The sequence below is a fragment of the Pan troglodytes genome, chromosome 3 (genome assembly GCF_028858775.2).
Source record: "Pan troglodytes isolate AG18354 chromosome 3, NHGRI_mPanTro3-v2.0_pri, whole genome shotgun sequence".
Lineage (NCBI taxonomy): Eukaryota > Metazoa > Chordata > Mammalia > Primates > Hominidae > Pan > Pan troglodytes.
The window spans coordinates 178,955,895-178,977,258 of NC_072401.2; the positions used below are offsets into that span (position 1 = coordinate 178,955,895).

The following is a 21,364-nucleotide window of genomic DNA, read 5'->3' on the forward strand; positions in this document are numbered from 1 at the left end:
AGCTCTTCCAGAAAAAGAAAAGAGGCCTGCAATGCTGGCTCATGCCTGTAATCCCAGCACCCTGGGAGGCCAAGGCAGGCGGATCACCTGAGGTCAGGAGTTTGAGACCAGCCTGGCCAACATGGTGAAACCTCGTCTCTATTAAAAATACAAAAAATTAGCCGGGCATGGTGGCAGGTGCCTGTAATCCCAGCTACTCAGGAGGCTGAGGCAGGAGAATCACTTGAATCCAGGAGGTGGAGGTTGCAGTGAACTGAGATTGCGCCATTGCACTCCGGCCTGGGCAACAAGAGTGAAACTTCATCTCAAAAAAAAAAAAAAAAAACAGAAAAAGAAAAAAGAGATTGTACCTGTCACTTTATATCACTAGTACCCTGATATTAAAATTGGATAAGGACAATATAAAAGAAAAAGAAAAATAGTTCACTTCTAAACAGATAGGAAAATACTAAATAAAATATTAGCCAAATAAATTCAAAATGTATTAAGAATAATACAGTGTGAATAGGTAGGGTTTATTCTAGGAATGCTAGAAACATTTCCTGATCAAAGCTCTATCATGTAATTCATTATAGTAGTAGGCTAAAGAAGAACAATTAATTATCTCAGTAGACGTAGATAAAGCATTTAATACAATTTTACTCTTATTTAATACAAAACAAAAGAAAAACTAGGAAAACTGGGAGCAAATGAGACGTCCTTTACTTGGCTTATGATCTGTTTCTATCCACAGAATACTTTTGGCACCAAATGTGTGGGGTTTGTTCCCACACATTGTGTGATTCTCCAGACACCAACTGGGAGTTCAACAATTCAATTCCATTTTGACACTAACTACCTAGAGTTAGAGCAGATCCCACAGTTTAAGGGCTCAGTCCCTCAAGACTGCCCCCAACTCCAGAAGCCAGTTGCAAGTCCCAGGCCTCCTGTACTTTCTGATGGCTATACATTAAGCATTCCCATGACCTCCTCCTAACGTTTGATAGCTTTCTAGAAGGGCTCACAGAACTCAGGAAGGCAGGTAACTCACATTTACTGGTTTATTATAAAGGGCACAGCTCAGAGTAAGGTACTGGGGGAGGGGTGCAGAGAGGCTTCACACACTCTCCTGACACCACTCCCTCAGGGCCTGGATGTGTTCACCAGTCCAGAAGCTCATCAAATCTCTGTTGTTCAAGAGTTTTCATGGAGCCTAATCTCATTTCCATGACCCTTTCCAAAGGTCAGTGGGTGAGGCCAAAGGTTCTAGCCCTCTAACCCTCACCTTAGTCCTTCTGGTGACCAGCCCCAACCCGAGGCTACTTGGGGACTCATCCTAAGTCACTTAGAACAATTTATAGTAAACAAAAAGTATTTGATTTTTTAAGAAAAAGCAAAAAAAGTTTGTGCTTACCGAAGAAATTTTGAACTCAACAAGACAAAGATACCGTATATCTCAACTACAGTTCAACATACTACTGAAGGCCCTGGCCAACAAAGCAAGACAAAGAAAATAATTACTGACCTTAAGAATTGGACGGCTGGGCACTGTGGCTTATGCCTATAATCCCAGCACTCTGGAGGCCAAAGCGGGTGGAACACCTGAGGTCAGGCGTTCAAGACCAGCCTGGCCAACATGGTGAAATGCTGTCTTTACTAAAAATACAAAAATTAGCCTGCTGTGGTGGTGCACACCTGTAATTCCAGCTACTAGGGAGGCTGAGGCAGGAGAATCACTTGAACCTGGGAGAAGGAGGTTGCAGTGAGCCGAGATGGCACCATTGCACTCCAGCCTGGGTGACAGAGTGAGACCCTGCTTCAAAAAAAAAGGAATTGGAAAGGAAAAGATGAGATTGCCATTGTTTGTAGATGCTAAGATGATCTCTACATAGAAAATCCAAGAGAAAGACCAAATTAGTGTATCTAATAAAAGAGTTAAGTAAAATTTCTAGATACAAGATAAACTTTAAAAATTAATAGTATTTTTCCACACCACTAGTCTCAAAATATTAGTTCCTCTAAAAATTAATACATAAAACTTTTAGGCTTGGTGTGGTGGCTCATACCTATAATTCTAGTGCTTTGTGAGACTGAGGCAGGAAGATCACATGAAGCCAGGAGTTTGAGACCAGCCTGGGCAACATCTCAAGATCCTGTCTCTACAAAAATAATAATAATAATAAATTAAATAAAATAAAAATAAAACTTTGAAAAATATACAATCCTTATTTTTAAAAAGCAAGCCAGCCTGGGCATGGTAGTTCATGCTTGTAATCCCAGTACTTTGGGAAGCCAAGTTGAGTGGATCACTTGAGGTCAGGAGTTCAAGACCAGCCTGGCCAACATGGTAAAACTCTGTCTCTATAAAAATACAAAAATTAGCTGGATGTGGTGGTAAATGCCTATAATCCCAGCTATTCCAAGGCTAAGGAAGGAGAATCACTTGAATCTGGGAGGCAGAGGTTGCAGTGAGCTGAGATTGCACCACTGCACTCCAGCCTGGGTGACAGAGTAAGACTCTGTCTTAAAAAGAAAAAAAAAATTAAAAAGCAAGCCAACTCATTTTATGAGCCTATTATGACCCTGATATTTATTTATTTATTAGCTACAATTATCTACTTCACATGCAATATAATGCAGAGGCTAAGAGTAAAACTACCTTTGCAAGAATTATAACAGTGAGAAAAATCTAACCTAACTGACTCCATCTTGCTTCTAACCTCACAAGCTAATTGCTCTCACTCATTTCTGGGTGTAGGCCAAGGTAACTATGGAAGAAATGTAGTTTACAGTTTAACTTTGAAGCAAGGATGATAATAGTCCCTCCCAAAACTGACCCCCTCTGGGGACAGAAACTGCCTTTGGAAGAACACTGAAAGGCTACAGGGTTAGGGTTATGGGAGGGACCTGAATTCTGCAAAGATGTGGACATATTTAAATAAAAAGCAGCTATCGCTCCCTAGCTTGCTTTTCTATAATTCCTTACTGTTCAGGAGTCATGTAGCTAGATGTCACTAGGTTTGTAACTTCTCCAATTGCTCCTATAGATAACATTACTATTGATTGGTTTTTGAGATATTTTTCAGACTTTTACATTCAGTCAGACCAAGTGATGCCACCTGGACCCATGATTCATACCCAGAAACTGACTCAGCACAAGAAGACAATTTGGATGCTCTGATGATTTCATCCCCAACCAATCAGCAGCACCCGTTCCCTAGCCCCTTGCCTACCAAATTATCCTTAAAAACCCTAGGCTCCAAGTTGTTGGTGAGGCAAATATGAGAAACATCTCCCATCCTTCTGCTCAACTGCCTTGCAATAATTAAACTCTTTCTCTGCTGCAACACTGCTGTCTCAATACATTGGCTTTATCTGTGCAGTGGGCAAGAAGAAACCATTGGGGGTGTAACAAGAACAAGATTGCCTAGACTCAAATCTTGGTTGTGTCATTGTCTGTATGAATTTAGGCAAGTTACATATCCCTTCTCAGCCTCAGCTTTCTTATATGTAAAATGAGAACAATAATAATACTTATCACTTGGGATGCTGCAAGGATTAAGTGAATCATACTTGAAAAGCACTTAAATATTCATAGTACAAAGTCAGTGCCTCATAAATATTATATATTATTATAAGTATAGAGCTAAGTTATTAATCCATTAGGAACTACTTGCCTTAAAATTAAAATATTTTTAAAAATAAAAAAATTTAAATATACAGAAATGCTAATATGTTTTTCTCTTCCCCAATTGAGTGTTCACATTTCACATTGCAATCAAGTGCCTTACACAATAAAAAAAATTAAAAATACAACAGAAAATATGCCACTCAATATATCAATCTATGAAATAACTAGGAATTAAGCCAATAAAGAAAGCACACCACCTTCACAGAGAAACTTATAAAATTAATAAACTTAATCCAATGAGAGCTTAATAAAAGAAGACACATTAACATTGTAAAGCTATTAATTTTTTCTTAAACTTACCTATAAATTTAATGTATTTATAATTAAAATCTCAGATTAATTTCAGGAGGAATATGAAACTGACTCTAAATATAACCTGGAAGTTTAAACACTCATAGAAAGCTAATATAATTTTGAAAAGAAAGACTAAAAGTGGGAACTCACTTTCCAAGATGTGAAGACATATTATAATACCACCGTAACAAAAATAGTATTGAAGTGGGGCAAGAACAGATAGACCAACAAAACTAAAGAGGAAGAACAAACAGACATATATAACTGTGAATTCTGCATATAACGATGGCATCATAGATAAAAGACCTAAATGTAAACATAAAAGTTTTAATCAAAGTCTTTTAGGTTTCCTGCATAAGAAACCATTCCAAAGTCTCAGTGGCTTCCAAAAATAAACTTTTTTTTTTTTTTGAGATGGAGTCTTATTTATTTATTTATTTATTTAAGTCAGAGTCTCAAGTCTCACTCTGTCGCCCAGGCTGGAGTGCAGTGGCTCAATCCCGGCTCACTGCAACCTCTGCCTCCTGGGTTCAAGTGATTCTCCTGCCTCAGGCTCCTGAGTAGCTGGGATTACAGGTGCCCACCACCACGCCCAGCTAATTTTTGTATTTTTAGTAGAGACAGTGTTTCACCAGATTAGCCAGGCTGGTCTCGAATTCCTGACCTCAAGTGATCCACCCTCCTGGGCTTCCCAAAGTTCTGGGATTACAGGAGTGAGCCACCATGCCTGGCCTAAAAATAAACATTTTATTTCTCACTCACAAATTTATGATCAGATAAAAGAACACATTCAATTGACTAAGGTAGTCAAATGGCCTGACAACGGTGTGGTGAAATCTTCTCCTCTAGAGAAAGACACATCAATGATAGCATTAATAAAACTGCTGTGAGGAAGCAAGCGAATACTGGAAACAATGATCAGTTTAGCATAATAAAACTATAAAGTTTATTAAAACTGTGTATGAGGACATTTTTATGACATTGGTATAACCTTGGATTTGGGGGGAAAGAACAAATCACGGTATAAAATGTTGATAAATCTGAATAAATCAAACGTAAAAATGTATGTTCAGATAGAAAAAAATAGCTAATATATGATGGAGGAGGAAAATAAATTAGCATTATACAAGAGGTTATTTTCTACAGTACGACAAAAACTCATATGATTCAGTAGCTTATATACTTGAAGAGAGCGGGAATTATTATTACTATTATTTTCTGTATTGATGGCTATTTTAGCTCCAGTGCTACGATAAGTGCCCGGCAATATTGTTACTCCTTACTGTTAAACCTCCTTACTGTGTATCCTGTTTCAGGATTTGCTTCTGATCTATTCCTCTCTAAACCAGATATATTAGTTTCCTATTGCTGCTGTAACAAATTATCACAAATTCAGTGGGTTACAACACAACAAATTTTTTCTCTTATTGTCCTGGAGGTCAAAAGCTCAACATCAGCCTCACTGGCCTGGAGTCAAAGAATCAGTAGGGCTGGTTCCCTCTGGAGGCAACAGGGGAGAATCGGTTTCCTTGCCCTTTCTGGCTTGCTGAGGTCATCAGTGTTCCTTGGATGATGGCTTCTTCACCCTTCTTCAAAGGCATCAGCATAGCATCACCGCCCTCCTTCACTAACTCTGCTTCTGTTTTCTGTCAGCTTTTCTGTCTGTGACCCTCCTGCCTGCCTTTTATGAGGACCCTTTTGATTACGTTGAGCCCACCAGGACAATGCAGGATAATCCCCCATCTCAAAATCTGTAATTTAATCACACATGCAGAGTCCTTGTGTCATGTGAGGAAACATATTTACAGGTTCCAGAAATTAGGACTTGAACACTTTTTGGAGGCCCCTCTTCTGTCTACCACCCCAGGGTTTCTCAAACTTGGCACAATTGACATGTTTGCCTGGATAATTCCTCGTTACGGTGGCTTGTCCTCTGCACTGTAAGATATTTAGCAGCATCCCTGCCGTGTGCTCCTTAGACATCAGTAGCACATCCCCTTCCCCTAGTTGTGACCAAATGTCACCTGAGGGGCAGTATTGCCTCTGGCTGACACCCACTGCTTTATCCTGTTCTAGTGATCTTTTTAAAAAGCAAATCCAATCATGTCACTTTCCTGCATAGAATTGTGTGTTGCCTATTATTTTCAAAACAATATTCACATTTCTTAATATATCATAATAGATTACTCACAGTAGGGCTCTGCTCATTTCTCTTGGTTATTTCTCTGTCTTGCTGATTTTTCTGACTGCCTTCTCTTTCCATCCTCTTGTCCTCCACATATTCTTGCAGTTCCCCTGAATGTGAGGTTCCCTCACACCTCCTGGCTTTGTAACATCTCTTCCTCCATCCACCTAGAAAACACCTTCTATTCTTCATCTGATGAACTTTTACTTACTTCTCTTTAGGAGCCAGCTTAGATGTCTGAGAATCTAGGTCACTTTCTCATGTACACTCTGAGCACGTTACCTCAATTAGAGAGCTAGTGTTTATTTCCTCTTTTCCCTGCACTAGGCTGTGAGTTGTTTAGATCTCTGACCACTATCTGTCTTGAAGGGTTTAACCCTCTTCCTGGAACATATTAGTTGTACAATAATCGTTTTTGGAATGATGGAGTAAATGGTGGATTTCATGCCTCAACTTGAATATACTCTCTGGTGGCTGAAACTGAGGAAGAATGTTGCTCCAAAATATTAACGGGTGATAACTTGCTTTTCTATTTTAAAATAGAAAAGAAATTAATTCTCCCATTCTCTTGCATGGAAAGAACCCCTCAAACGGAAATTATTTTGTATTTAGTCACTATTTAGTTATTATTTTTTCCAAAATTAAGGCTCATGCTCAGAAGCTATTTTTCTTAATATGTTTGAGTTTTTAAAAATTGGAAAAAATATCTCTTCCACCAAGAATTTGGCAAAAGAAAGCTAGAATTAAACACCGCAATAATAAATTTCACAACACTATGAAAAGGCTAGGTATGTCAGAGCTCTTTCCTGTATCAGGAGGGCATGGTTGATTTTGCAATTTAGGTTTTTACTTTGCAGGCAGAAAACTGTCACCTGGGCACTTCCAGCCTTCACTATGTAACAAAAAAACTGATTTGCAAAGTCCCAACATTTGGCGTATGCTCCAAACAATAAAAGTGTCAAAATGGTTTCTGTTGCTGTGCATTTTATTATTCTTCTGATAGTTGAATGTTAAAGTTTCTCTTAATGTTTAGAAACTGGAGACTCTTTAGTAAATACCACTGAAAACACCTGCATATAATGCTTGCTAATGAGGTTTCCTCACTTCAAAGCTCAAATTAAGAGGGTGCTGAGAGAGGATGGATGCTGTCTCTGTACCTTTTAAATATGTTCAGGTAATTTATGTAAAGCACCAAAATTAAAGACATTTCCCCCATGCTATACTTTTATCACTCCAGTTAAAAATCTGCCCACAGACACTATAAGAAGGATATAAACAAAGTTTTGCTATCTAAAATATGTCAAAACATAATATGCTAAAATAAGACTTTTGGATTGTGGTTAGTTCCCATATAAGGCTGACTAAAATGTTTTCTTTTCCTTTAAAACACTTTTCTTAAGGTTGTTACTAAACATATTTGGTTGAGTGCCAGTGTCACATAATTGATGCTGCTGAAAATATTTGGTTAAGACTACAGCTTGCCTGGTTGAATCCTAACTCTGTAACCTTGAGAAAGTGGCTTCACCGCTCTATGCCTCAGAGCTTTGATTTGTAAAATGAGGGTAACAATAATAGTTCCAACCTCAGAAGGCTACTGTGAGGACTAAGAGCCAATATTTAGGCCACGTGGCATGACTCATGCCTATAATCCCAGGACTTTGGCAGGCCAAGGCGGGAGGATCACTTGAGGCCAGGAGTTCAAGACCAGCCTGGGCAATATAGCAAGACCCTATCTCTAAAATATATATATATTTTAAATTAGCAAGACATGGTGGCGAGTGCCTTTAGTCCCAGCCGCTCAGGAAGCTGAGGCAGGAGGATCACTTGAGCCCAGGAGTTCAAGGCTGCAGTGAAATATGATTGCGTCACCGCACTTCAGCCTAGGTGGCAAAGTGAGACCCTGTCTCTAAAAGAATAAAAATAAATTAAAAAGAGTCAATATTTGCAAAACACTCCAAACCTTTCCTGGTACATGAAAGCACTAAGTAAGCATCTGGGATTATTATTAGAGAAAACAGAGGAATTTTGTACTAAGGACTCTTCAAAGTGTTGAGAACTCAGTATTGTGCAGGGAACTCTACCCACCTACTATCAGCAACTGTGAGATCCATCTATTCCTTAATAACAATAAGCAAATAAGGGACCCAAACCACAGCTCTTCATAGCCTAAAATGCAGCCCTGGATTTTGGTTAGTAAATGTATTAAATACTTCTGTACTAAATCTGGGTTTCAAATTCAGTAAGAAGTTTTGTGAATTTGTGGGTTTGGGATCCCTACACTTGCTGAAAAATTGCATTGGCTGCATATTATCCCAGGAAAATGAGTTCTATTTTCCTTGATTTGTGTTCTTGACAACATAGTACCTAGGAATTTTTGCAGTGTCATCTACCATTACTTACCTACCTGACACTTCTGCTTTAATCACTGTGCCCAAAGTACATCACATATTTTTCCATATTCCCCTTGCTTAGAATTCCCTTAATTGACTTTTCTACTTCCCTAGGGCCCCCACTTCTGATGGGAACCCTCTTAGCTTCCATCTCTTCTCTGATCATATTTGCTAGATTACATTGCTTCTGAGTGATCAGTTCCTTCAATGAATTCTCCTAGTATCTGTATCATTTTTTGTACATAGCATGAGATCTCTTTTCCTTTTATTACATTTTTTTAATGCCTGTTTCTCTAACCATATTGTAATGTCTTTGTGTACAAAGACTCCTCTATGTCACGATGTACCTCAGGGCCTGGCTCTGTGCCCCAGACAAAGCAAGCATGAAGTATATTTTTTTTATTAATAAAATCATTGGAAGTAAAATTTGTATTATTTTTAGCTCCCATCCATCTCCTTTTGGCAAATTGTTACCCCTTTCAATGCTTTTTCCACTAGTATTATGTATTTATGTGCTGTATATTGCCTATTTGAGGTCTTGAAGAAAGCTATCTTTCCCAGTGTTTTGGAAATTTTTATTTCATCAACACTTACCTGTGTTGTTAGTGAAAAAAGTGCTGATCCAGGAGCAAAAAAATGTAGGTTATCTTAATAACGACTAACCCGAAATGAAACTGCTTCTTCATCTGTAAAATACTAAAGCTAATATCCTCCCTGACTACTATACAGGGTTATCGTGAAGACAAATACATACAAAATACAGTCATGTGTTGTGTGACAATATTTTGATAAACAATGGACCGCATACACTGTGGTGGTCCCATAAGATTGTAATGGAGCTATTGCCTAGTGATGTCATCGTAGCTATCCTAACATCATAGTGTAATGCATTACTCATGTTTGTAGTGATAAACAAACCTACTGCACTGCTGTCGTATAAATAATTATGTACAGTACATAATATTTGATAATAATTGGCTGGTATAAACAAACCTACTGCACTGCTGTCATATAAACAATTATGTACAGTACATAATATTCGATAATAATTGACTATGTTCCTGCTTTTTATATACAATATACTGCGCATTTTATTATTATTTTAGAGTTTACCCCTTGTCCTTATTAAAAAAAGAAAAAAAGGTTAACCATGAAACAGTCTCAGGCAAGCCCTTCAGGAGGTATTCCAGAAGGCATTGCTGTAAGAGATGACAGCTCCATGCATGTCGTTGCCCCTGAAGACCTTCCAGTGGGACAAGATGTGGGGGTGGAAGACAGTGATATTGATGATCCTGACCCTGTGTAGGCCTAGGCTAATGTGTGTGTTTGTGTCTTCATTTTTTCAAAAAGTTTAAAAGTAAAAAAAAAAAATTTTTAAATAGAAGTTATAGAATAACGATATAAAGAAAATAGTTTTGTACAGCTGTACAATGTGGTTATGTTTTAAGCTAAGTGTTATTACAAAAGAGTCAAAAAGTTTAAAAAGTTTATAAAGTAAAAAAGTTACAGTAAGCTAAGGTTAATTTATTACTGAAGAAAGAAAAATACTTTTTATAAATGTAGTGTAGCCTAAGTGTACTGTGTTTATAAAGTCTCCAGTTGTGTATAGCAATATCCTAGGCCTTCGCACTCACCCACCACTCACTCACTGACTCACCCAGAGCAACTTCCAGTCCTCTAAGCTCCATTCATAAAAAGTGTCCTATGGAGGTGTACCATTTTAAAATCTTTTACACTGTATTTTTACTGTACCTTTTCTATGTTTAGATATGTTAAGAAACACAAATATGGCCGGGCATGGTGGCTCAAGCCTGTAATCCCAGCACTTTGAGAGGCCGAGGCGGGTGGATCATGAGGTCAGGAGATTGAGACCATCCTGGCTAACACGGTGAAACCCCATCTCTACTAATAATACAAAAAAATTAGCCAGGTGTGGTGGCGGGCGCCTGTAGTCCCAGCTACTTGGGTGGCTGAGGCAGGAGAATGGTGTGAACCTGGGAGGTGGAGGTTGCAGTGAGCTGAGATCACACCACTGCACTCCAGCCTGGGCAACAGAGCAAGACTCTGTCTCAAAAAAAAAATAAAGAAACACAAATACTTACCATTGTGTTATAATTGCTCACAGTATTCAATACAGTAACATGCTGTACAGGTTTAGTAGCCTAGAAGCAATAGTCTATACCACATAGCCTAGCTGTGCAGTAGGCTGTCCCATCTATGTTGGTAAAATTGCACTCCATGATGTTCACACAATGTCAAAACTGCCTAATGACAAATTTCTCAGAATGCATCCCATCACTGAGTGACGCATGACTGTAATGTACACAAATGACTGCACATCCGGTTGGTCTAATGCCCTCGGGAATACATCAAGATTACTGGCTTGTTGCTCTAATTACTGGCATGTCACAGGTTAACGTAATGTATTACTAATTTTCCATAACATTTATTTTAGAAGAGACCCTTGAAAACATCAAATCTCAATTCAAAAGAATGATATTAAAGGCCCCTGGGAACAGATGGTCCAATTTTTCAACCTTAAGTTAATAATAATAATTCAATTAAACAAATATTTGTTGAATATCTATTATATACAAAAAAAGCATCCTGGCTGCTATGGAAAGTATAAAGATGAGATCTCTTCTGTCTTTAAGGAATGAGGGTCTAGTCTAGAAGACCAAAATGTACAAAATGTACACAAATTACTTTGCCACAAGGTAAGTTTGGTAAGTTCTTTGGAAGAACTAAAGTCAGAAGATATGAGGTTAATTCTGACTGTATCAATAAGGGTTTTTAGAGGATATCCATACAACTGGGGCTTAAAAGTTGGGAGAACTTGGCCAGGCACGTTGGCTTACACCTATAACCCCAGCACTTTGGGCGGCTGAGGTGGGCGGATCATGAGGTCAAGAGATCGAGATCATGGTGGCCAACATGGTGAAACCATCTCTACTAAAAATACAAAAATTAGCTGGGCATGGTGGTGTGTGCCTGTAGTCCCAGCTACTCGGGAGGCTGAGGCAGGAGAATTGCTTGAACCCGGGAGGCAGAGGTTGCAGTGCATGTTGGTGCATGCCTGTAGTCCCAGCTACTCGGGAGGCTGAGGCAGGAGAACTGCTTGAACCTGGGAGATGGAGGTTGCAGTGAGCCAAGATTGCACCACTGCACTCCAGCCTGGGTGACAGAGTGAGACTCCATGTCAAAAAAAAAAAAAAATTGGGAGAACTTCAGTAAACTGGGAAAAAGAGGAGGTATTAAAAACGTGAGAATAGGCCGGGCACGGTGGCTCATGCCTGTAATCCCATCACTTTGGGAGGTTGAGGTGGGCGGATCACCTAAGGTCAAAAGTTTGAGACAAGCCTAGCCAACATGGCAAAACCTGGTCTCTACTAAAAATACAAAAATTAGCTGGGGGTGGTGTTGGGTGCCTGTAATCCCAGCTACTCGGGAGGCTGAGGCAGGAGAGTTGCTTGAACCCAGGAGGTGGGGGTTACAGTGAGCTGAGATCACGCCACTGCACTCCAGCCTGGGAGACAGAGCTAGACTCTGTCTTGGAAAAAAGAAAAGGTGAGAATAATAGCATGAGCCAAAAAACAAAAGGTACAAAATATATTCTGGGAATAAGTACAATTTATCTTAATTTCGTAGAGTATTCATAGTTTTCAAAGTGCTTTCGCATAAGCTATGTTGTGTATGGAAATTAGAGCAATCATATGCAGGTGTATAGAAAAAGTATTATTTATTGTCCATATGAAGAAAGTGAGTTTTGGAAAATATAAATGACATATATATATATGGTTATCAAATAGCACAATTTAATAGATTTAGCAAATTTACTAAAATTAGTAAATTGGACTTAAGAAGAACTTGTGAAGGTTCCTCTGGTAAGAGTGCACAAGAGAAAATTCAAGGAGGATAGCAGTTAGCAGGATCCTGACATAGTCCAGCTGAAACGTAGCAAGGGTCTGCACTAGGGTAGGCTTGCTTGCAATGTTGTGCGCTCTTTTTACAGACAATGTAGATACATGGCGTATGCGAGTTTGCTTTTGATTGGATGTAAGAAGCGAGATCAAAGAGATATACCAAAGGACTCAGAGGTTAGTCACATATAAACAAAATCTGGGCCGGGTGCAGTGGCTCATGCCTGTAATCCCAGCACTTTGAGAGGCAAGGCGGGTGGATCCCTTGAAGTCAGGAGTTCAAAACCAGTCTGGCCAACATGGTGAAACGCCGTCTTTACTAAAAATACAAAAGTTAGCCAGGCGTGGTGGTAGGTGCCTGTAATCCCAGCTACTTCGGAGGCTGAGGCAAGAGAATTGCTTGAACCCAGGAGGTGGAGGTTGCAGTGAGCCAAGGTCAGGCCACTGCACTCCAGCCAACAAAACAAAACAAAATCTGACTCCGCCTTTCAGTCACGCCAGTGAAATCTCTTAATGCCTTCAGTGTCAGTCCCCAACTCTTACTAATTAAAGATCGTATTTGACCCAAATGTGCACAGTACACAACACCTTAAAGAGAAATGAGGTGAATCAGATAAATGAACAGGTTGATATTTTTAAAATTTGTCCAGAAGCTCTTTGATATCCCTCCTTTCAAATCACAGCTTAATTCCCCTCCCTATGTGAATGCACTGTATTTAATGACTGGCTTCTAATGAATGGGATAAGAAGTAAGTTACCATAGTAAACTAAGTAATAAAGGGTGACTAAGTAATAAAGGGCATTGCAGCTTTCTCCTTGACTTCTCTCTTGGATCACACTCTCAGCTGCCATGTCATTAGAAGAGTCGAGCCGCACTATAGAGACACAAGAGGTGAGAAACTGAGGCCTCCTGCCGACAGCCATGCAAGTGACTCATCTCGGAAGTGGATCTTTTAGCTGCAAAAAGCCTTTAGGGCACTTTAGCCCTGGATAATATTTTAACTGTAACCTCTTGAGAAATGCTGAGCCAGGATGACCCTGGCTAGCTAGACTATTGCCAAATTCCTGACCCACAGAAACTTTGAAATAACAAATGGGATAATTGATGAGGTAACAATAAATAACTAGTACAACGCTGAAAGAGGAGAAGGTATATAGGACTTTTCTCCATCAAAGGACAGAGATTATTGAATTGAACAAGGGAGTAAAGTACAAATAGTCCTGAAATTGATCCAGCCAACTTTTGATCACTAATCTCTCCCTGCAAAGAGAAAGATTTAATACTTTTCAAAATTTCAAAGTCAAGTCTTCAGTATATTCAAATTCAACTCTCTAGTATACAGATGCTCCTCAACTTACGATGGGGTTACGTCCTGATAAACCCGTTGTAAACTGAAAATACAGTAAGTCGAAAATGCCTTTAATACATCTAACACGCCAAACATCATAGCTTCACGAGGCCCTCCTTAAATGTGTTCAGAACACTTACATTAGCCTACAGTTGGGAAAAATCACCTAACACAAAGCATATTTTATAATAAAGTGTTGAATAATTTATTGACTACTGTACTGAAAATTAAAAACAGAATGGCTGTATGAGTACTCAAAGTCCAGTTTCTACCGTGTGTCACTTTTGCACCATCATACAGTCAAAACACTGTTACGCTGAGGCATCCTAAGTCAGCAACCACCTGTGTATATGCTCTTCTGGTTTAACTGCAGTGCAGTGCTATGCTTATGAAATCACTTAGAAATTGACATTCTGTTTTAATGTGTAGTATTTCAGTTTTCAAAAAAGAATACACTTTATAATTTACAAAACTATATGGAGTCATAAACTTCATAGATTTATATATATGCATGCATCTTTGGTTAGGGTTGTGGGTAAATTTGAAAAGCTACGCATTACCCTCAAATTTATATAAACCTCTACCTTTAACAAAGTAATTTCATATAGCTTTCATCTTGGGGCGTCCCCTTACAAAATGGATGCATGGACTTAGGTAGGGCTCACTTAACTATCTAATAATGGAGTTTTTAAATATAGACACTAGAATATATTCTGCTGTTTGTTCCAAAAACCCTCTTCTTCGTTTCTCTTATCCCACCCACGTCCAAATATAGCATGCCAAAAACAAGATTGTCTGTGACATATCTGTCCTGTCACAGACAAGCACGGATTAAGAGGACCAGATCAGAAAATGTGTGTATACTAAGTAGCTCAAAGACAAAGGTAAAACTTTAACGCAAAGAAAATACATTCAGAGCTTTCCAAGTCCCAATTTCTTCTGCTTTTACAGTTCAGCCTAGTTAGTTGTCCTCCACGCCCCCCGCCCCACGCGCGTTTGCGTTTTCTTAATAAACCCACAGCAAGACCTAGGGCGGGAGTGAACCACAGCGCATGCGCCGTAGGGAGCGACCTCAACAGCTAGGGTGCTGTTTGGGCGGGGCCTGGGCGGGGCCAGACGCGCGCGAGATTTGAATTTCCTCTGCGTGCCGTCAGTGCCCGCGCAGCGTTGAGTTGCACAGCGGTATTCTCACCAGGCCCTGCAATCGGTGGGCCACAGTGCCGGCCACAGAGATGGTGGAAGGACCAGGCTGTACTCTGAATGGAGAGAAGATTCGCGCGCGGGTGCTCCCGGGCCAGGCGGTGACCAGCGTGCGGGGAAGCGCTCTGCGGAGTCTGCAGGGCCGCGCCTTGCGGCTCGCAGCCTCCACGGCTGTGGTCTCCCCGCAGGTGAGCTACTCCTGTAACAGGCCATGCAGTCAACAGGGGGGAAATGGAATAAAGACCCCATCAGGGTTCCAGGATTTAAAGTGTCATCTCTTTGCTCTGGCCCAGGTTTCCTGGGGTCCCACCTTTCACAGAGTTTATCGTCACTTTACTGTAGGGAGAAGTCGGTCCTAGCGCGCCTGCGCAGGAGAGGAGGGCTAGCGTTCTGGGCTCACGCTGCCTGAGCAAGATGCCATAGGGGAATCCAGTGAAGGTGTTTTATCCGAGTCACCTTAGTTAACTTCTTTATGATACCCACATGGTTTCCCATGTCTACAGCTGCATTTTTTACTATTGATATTATCAAATCTCTGCTACCTCTGATATGTTTTCTTCGTCCCATTTTAAGCTTTTAGCATAAAATTCTACTTTCTTGCTTGCCTAATCTGCAATTTGTAAGTATATCACAACTAGTATATAATTCTAAAACTACACGTAGAAAATTTAGCACTAACTTCTCACTCAACTTCATATTGCCATCTAATTAAGGAGCAATGAAACCCAGTTCTGGTTCCCTTAAGTGAATTTATTTCTTTTTAAAGTAAACTAGCACAGCTTCTTGCCACTCAGGCATTCATTGCAGACGATGTGGTATTCATTTGGCCAGAACTTGTACTAAAAATATTCTGATTAAGGCATCATGTTTTAAAAGCCCTTTAGATGTGTGGATGATTGTTATTTCATGCCTACATGCAATATTGCACTGTATTTCAATTTCTTCTGCAAAGCTTCTTTATAGCCTTTGGTCCTGGAAGAAAAAGTTACCTGCTATGAAATTAGCATACTTACAACTTGAAAGAAATGAGGTTCTAAGTCTAAAAAAATATATTTTCAAACTTGGGAAAAAATAAGTTTTACATCTCCTTCCAATTGCCCTTTTGTTTATTTTGACTTGATATGCCAGTAAGTACTCTGTACCTATTTTTTTTTATTATTGTTATAGTGTTTCTAAAATCGTTTCAGGGTACCACAGAGATGGATTTTAGATGGTTTCTTAAGAATATTAATATTTATGAAAATTACTCATTCAATAAAATTTTGAATACTCAAGACACCTGGGGAGCAAAAACAAATACTTCCTCTTTTGGAGCCTATACTTCAGTTGGGAAGACACAAAGACATTCATTAAATAATCACCTAAAGAAATATGAAGTAGTAAGTTCTGTGAAGGAGAGATACACGATTCTTTAAGGACTTGTAGGAAGACCTGGGAAGACTTCCCAGGGAAGTAGCAAAGCTGAGGTGTGGGCCGGGTGCAGTTGCTCATGCCTGTAATCCCAGCACTTTGGGATGCTGAGGTGGGCAGATCGCCTGAGGTTGGGAGTTCAACACCAGCCTGACCAATATGGAGAAATTCCATCCCTACAAAAATAAAAAATTAGTCAGGCATGGTGGTGCATGCCTGTAATCCCAGCTACTCAGGAGGCTAAGGCAGGAGAATCGCTTGAATCCAGGAGGTGGAGGTTGCAGTGAGCTGAGGCTGCGTTATTGCACTCCCGCCTGGGCAATAAGAGCGAAACTCTGTCTCAAAAAAAAAAAAAAAAAAAAAAAAAAGCTGAGGTGTGCAGGGTGAGTAGAAGCTATGCAGCTCAGGGATTGGAAAAGGAAAAAGACTGAAAGAAAGCCAGAGTAGACACTGCCCTCTCATTTAGGAGTCGACTGCAGAAATCCAGGTGACAAATTTGGGGTCAAGTGCTGGTGGTGGAGATGAAGACAAGAGAATCACTATGATGGGAGGGCTAAGCAATGGATATGACATGAATATACTTAGGGATATCGTCATTTACATCATTCAACCACAACGTATTTTGTGTTAGGTTTTATGCTAGCTCCTGCGGATACAAAGTTGAGTAGGATATGCTTTCTGCTGTGAGAGTCCAACCTAATGTTTTAAATAAATATCACCTCATTGGTATTTAGGAAAAATAGCTTAAACATTTCCTTTTAAATTTTGTTGTGATTATCTCTGATGGTATGGCATGAGATGCTTTTACATTTCATTCAGTCATGAAAAAGGATAACCCTATGCTAAAGGATTAACCTGATTCTACAGATGAGGCAGATGAGGCTCAGAGTGACTTTAAGTAAGTTTGCCCAAGATCACATGTCTAGTAAGGGGCTAAACCAGGGTTTGATTTTTCTTTAAAACTCCAAAGCCTACCCTCTTAACCATGCCATAGCTCCTCTCAGCCATAAAAGATTCAGTAGGATCTTTATTGCTTTTTTAGCATACAACGGTAAGAACACCATAATGCGCAGTATGTAGTAGTGGTTATTTATTAAATAGAAAAGTGCAATCTTGGATTTTTGGCTGTGTCTACCACCATTTTTAGTTTTGTTCGGTTGAGTCAATTCTCTTATATCTATTCTGATAATTCTCTTCTAACAGCTTCTATGGCCATGTTTGGATTGCACAAAAGAGTGCAGCCTGATAATATAATACAAATGCTTCAGTAATGGTTAGGCAATTATTAACATCACTTGGCAGCAATATTCAATAAGTTATACCCCACACATAAAAAGCCTGGCATTTAAAGGTATTATTTTTGATACCTTGATAGAAAGAGGCATTAAAAATTGGAATAGGTCTTTGTGGTTAGTATCAGGAATCTGGTTCTATGGACACTGGATTTTAAAATCAATATGGAAGGAATACATTCTTTGAGGCTGTTGGTAAACTTCTAAATAATTTACTATGGCTTCATTTTCTGGGACTTTGATCTGAAAAAAAAACATAATTATAACCTTTTGTACACATGAAGAGTCTTTTGCATTTTAGAGGGATCCATAGTAAATTTCATTAAAACATGGTAGGTTGTCACAAACCTCTGGCAAGATCATTACTGTAACAGATGATCCCATGTCTCCTAGGCATTTATGCCAAAGAGTTAAAGCTATTTAAATGTTTCTGCTACTGGCTTGAAATGATTAGTTTTCACAAGGCAGCATTTAAAAATAATTTAATAACTGCATACTGCATTCTTTACAGTGCAGTAAACATGGAAAAAGTTACTAATGAGAGCTAAAGAAATATTTAATGGGCATTCAAAATAAAATATTTAAACCTCAGATAATCATACCAAAAAACAAACCAAAAAACACTACTTCAGTAGTTATTGCCATAATGGACTGTTACTGTGTCATATAGCATTCCTCTTTGTTACAGTATAAAGTTTATAGAGAACACACTTGAATGCATGTCTGCCTGTGACAACTGATCCTCATTTTGAGAAAACCTAGCCATAGAAGATCCCAGCATCTGCTAGTCATGGATGTACTATATTATTTTTCTGAGTCGTGATCCACTGTCTTGTCAGCATAAAATTGTGCAACAGTGTAAGCAAATTGCATAAAACTCTGCTGGAGATTGTGGAAACTTATGGTAAGAAACAATATTGGAATATAAATGAACATATCTGGTTAATGAGCTCTGAAGAGTCAATCCTTTGATTTTAATTGTTGGGTGGATACAATATTTTAGTGAAATCATATTTAATCTGCATGTGTTTTCAATCTCACAAAACAGGATATGAAACAGTTTATAAGCATTCATTTTATTTGAAACATGGTCTGATTATTTCCATCACTCCTTAAAATTTGATACATGTATTTAATATGCCAGCTATTTATCGTTATATATGCTTCACAGTGTCAGGAACTGAGGAGACATTTAATAAAAGTTGAATGGATGGAGAAGAACAAGGTTTTGAATAGTGCAAAATGATTAAAGATTTAGAAATAAATTCCATTTGGACTCTTTCATTATGAGAATGTGTATATTTTGTTGTGCATGTTATATGGAAATTCCTACTACCAGAATATAAACCAGGTAGTAAATTTTCCTTCTTCAAAGTGGGGGAAAAAAATCATGGCTCATTTTGTTGCCATTATTTAAAGAAATGAGCTAATCTACAGAGATTCATTTTCCAGCAAAATGAGGCTCATTTCTTTAAGCATCTGAAGGGGATTTCTAAATAATTTAGAGAACATGCATTATATACTTCCTTACCTTCTTAAATGGATACTAATAATGATTTCTCCGTAATGACTCAAGATCATCATTATTGGTATCCAGAATCCTATGGAATCATGAAACAAGGGATAACAAAGAACAGAAACATTCTTACAAAGGAGGAAAAAGGGGAGGTGATTTTCCATGGCCATTGTAGCTTTTTATCCAAGATGAACATATTCGGCATGCTGCAGAGAAGAGAGCATCTGATCATCTTGATTTTGAATTCCCATTTTTTTGTTACTTCCTCGTCTGGAGATGCTTATTGTCGCATCTTAGCTTATTTGGTCAGGATTAAATTAAGCAGCATGTAAAATTCTTAGCTTAGTACCTAGCAAAATAAACATCCTGGGAATTGTTCCTTTTTCTTCTGGATCAGAGCTTTCTCACCAGACCCATTTATCTGAGGAACACCCTATTTTTATGAAGGGTTTGTAATCATTTGGTGCCTTCAGATAAGGTACAAAGTCTTTAGTCTGAGTAAGTGCTTGAAGGTCCTGCACTTAGAAAATTGTAGAAATGAATGGGCCTGAGGACCTCTATTTTGTTGTTTAGAAATCACTTTAAAATTATATTCTTTGATGACTTCGATTGGTATTTAAGAGATTTCTGATTAAAAAGTGTTGTTGTAGGCCGGGCGCGGTGGCTCACACCTGTAATTCCAGCACTTTGGGAGGCTGAGGCGGGCAGATCACGAGGTCAGGAGATTGAGACCATTCTGGCTAACACAGTGAAACCCCGTATCCACTAAAAATACAAAAAATTAGCTGGGCGTGGTGGTGGACGCCTGTAGTCCCAGCTACTCGGGAGGCTGAGGCAGGAGAATGGCGTGAACCCAGGAGGTGGAGCTTGCAGTGAGCCGAGATCGCGCCACTCCACTCGAGCCTGGGCAACAGAGCGAGACTCCGTCTCAAAAAAAAAAAAAAAATGTGTTGTTGTATTGGGGGGAAAAGTGTGTGAGGAAAAGAGGAGAGAGTATGAAAGTAAATATGGTATTTTCTTCTCTATAGGGAAAATACTTAACTGCACTAGGGTTGAAACATTTATCTATGGAAAAGTCTTATTCTGCTCTAAAAAGTTTATCTTCCTTGTCCATCCATGGATAGGCAGGATAAATGGTAATCAGCACAATAAAACATGTGCTGTCTCTGAAAATACATGTTGTTTTGAAGATTTCATATTATTAAGCCACTTGAAAATGGGAAGGTGAACCCTTCTCAATCATACTTAAACTTGTGTCAAAGGAGATTTTCGTCTTTATTTCAGAAAAAACTAAAAAGGATGAAATGTTCAAATAATACAGTAATGGATTATAAGGGTCAACATGAGAAAGTCAAGTGTATATTGGACAATTGCGTATAGTTATAGCAAAGATAACAGGCTTATGGAAATTAGTTTTTGAATTTGGGCAGCAAAAGCTTGTAGAGAGCAGTGATAACCCTAGATTCTATGGTAGGACAAGTGAATATCTTATAAATCTTAGGTTTATTGCAAAAACCTTGCCCAGTTTGTACACAATAGCTCTTAAAACAAGTAGAACAAACCATTACCAGTATACCAGAATTTTACCTTAAGATGGAGTTTTAAAAGAACAGTGAAAGATATATCCAGGTGCTTGCAATGGCCAATCGTAAGTTGAAAATTTTATTTTATCCCAAGTATATTATCCAGAGCTGATTATTTTAGAAATGATAGAGTACCAGGAATCCGCTGACTTGGGTAAACCATCTGCATGATAGACAACTGAATAAAAAAATCTTGATGTGTCATTTCAAAACCAAAATTAAGCACCGTACTACCACCTGTCCACAGAAGGTGCATTTAAAGACACCCAGCGAATGCCAGAAACCATGCATAGTATGGAACCCTATATATGCTATCTTTTTTCCTATACATACAACCTATGTTAGTTTAATTTATAAATTAGGTACAGTAGGAGATTAATAGCAATAACGAATAATAGAACAGTGATGACATACTGTAATAAAAGTTAATGTGGTATCTCTCTCTCTCAAAATATCTTATGGTACTGTACCATGAGTAACTGAAACTACAGAAAGTGAAACCTTGGATAGGGGAGAACTACCGTATTGGATTAGATCTTTTTAGAGCAACAATTA

General features: G+C 38.8%; 1 protein-coding gene across 4 annotated transcripts in view; it reads left to right on the forward strand.

Annotated features, from left to right (window-relative positions):
• The first annotated feature begins 14,905 nt into the window (after positions 1-14,905).
• Positions 14,906-21,364, forward strand: part of NEIL3 (nei like DNA glycosylase 3) — a 52,790-nt gene continuing 46,331 nt past the window's right edge. For 2 of the 4 annotated variants that reach the window (XM_526741.7, XM_009448604.4), the window contains exon 1: positions 14,906-15,196. In XM_526741.7, the coding sequence (XP_526741.3) occupies positions 15,041-15,196 (156 nt within the window). In that variant the 5' untranslated portion in view covers positions 14,906-15,040. The remainder of the gene's footprint in view (positions 15,197-21,364) is intronic. The other 2 variants (XM_009448603.3, XM_016952535.4) reach the window with 2 other exon arrangements.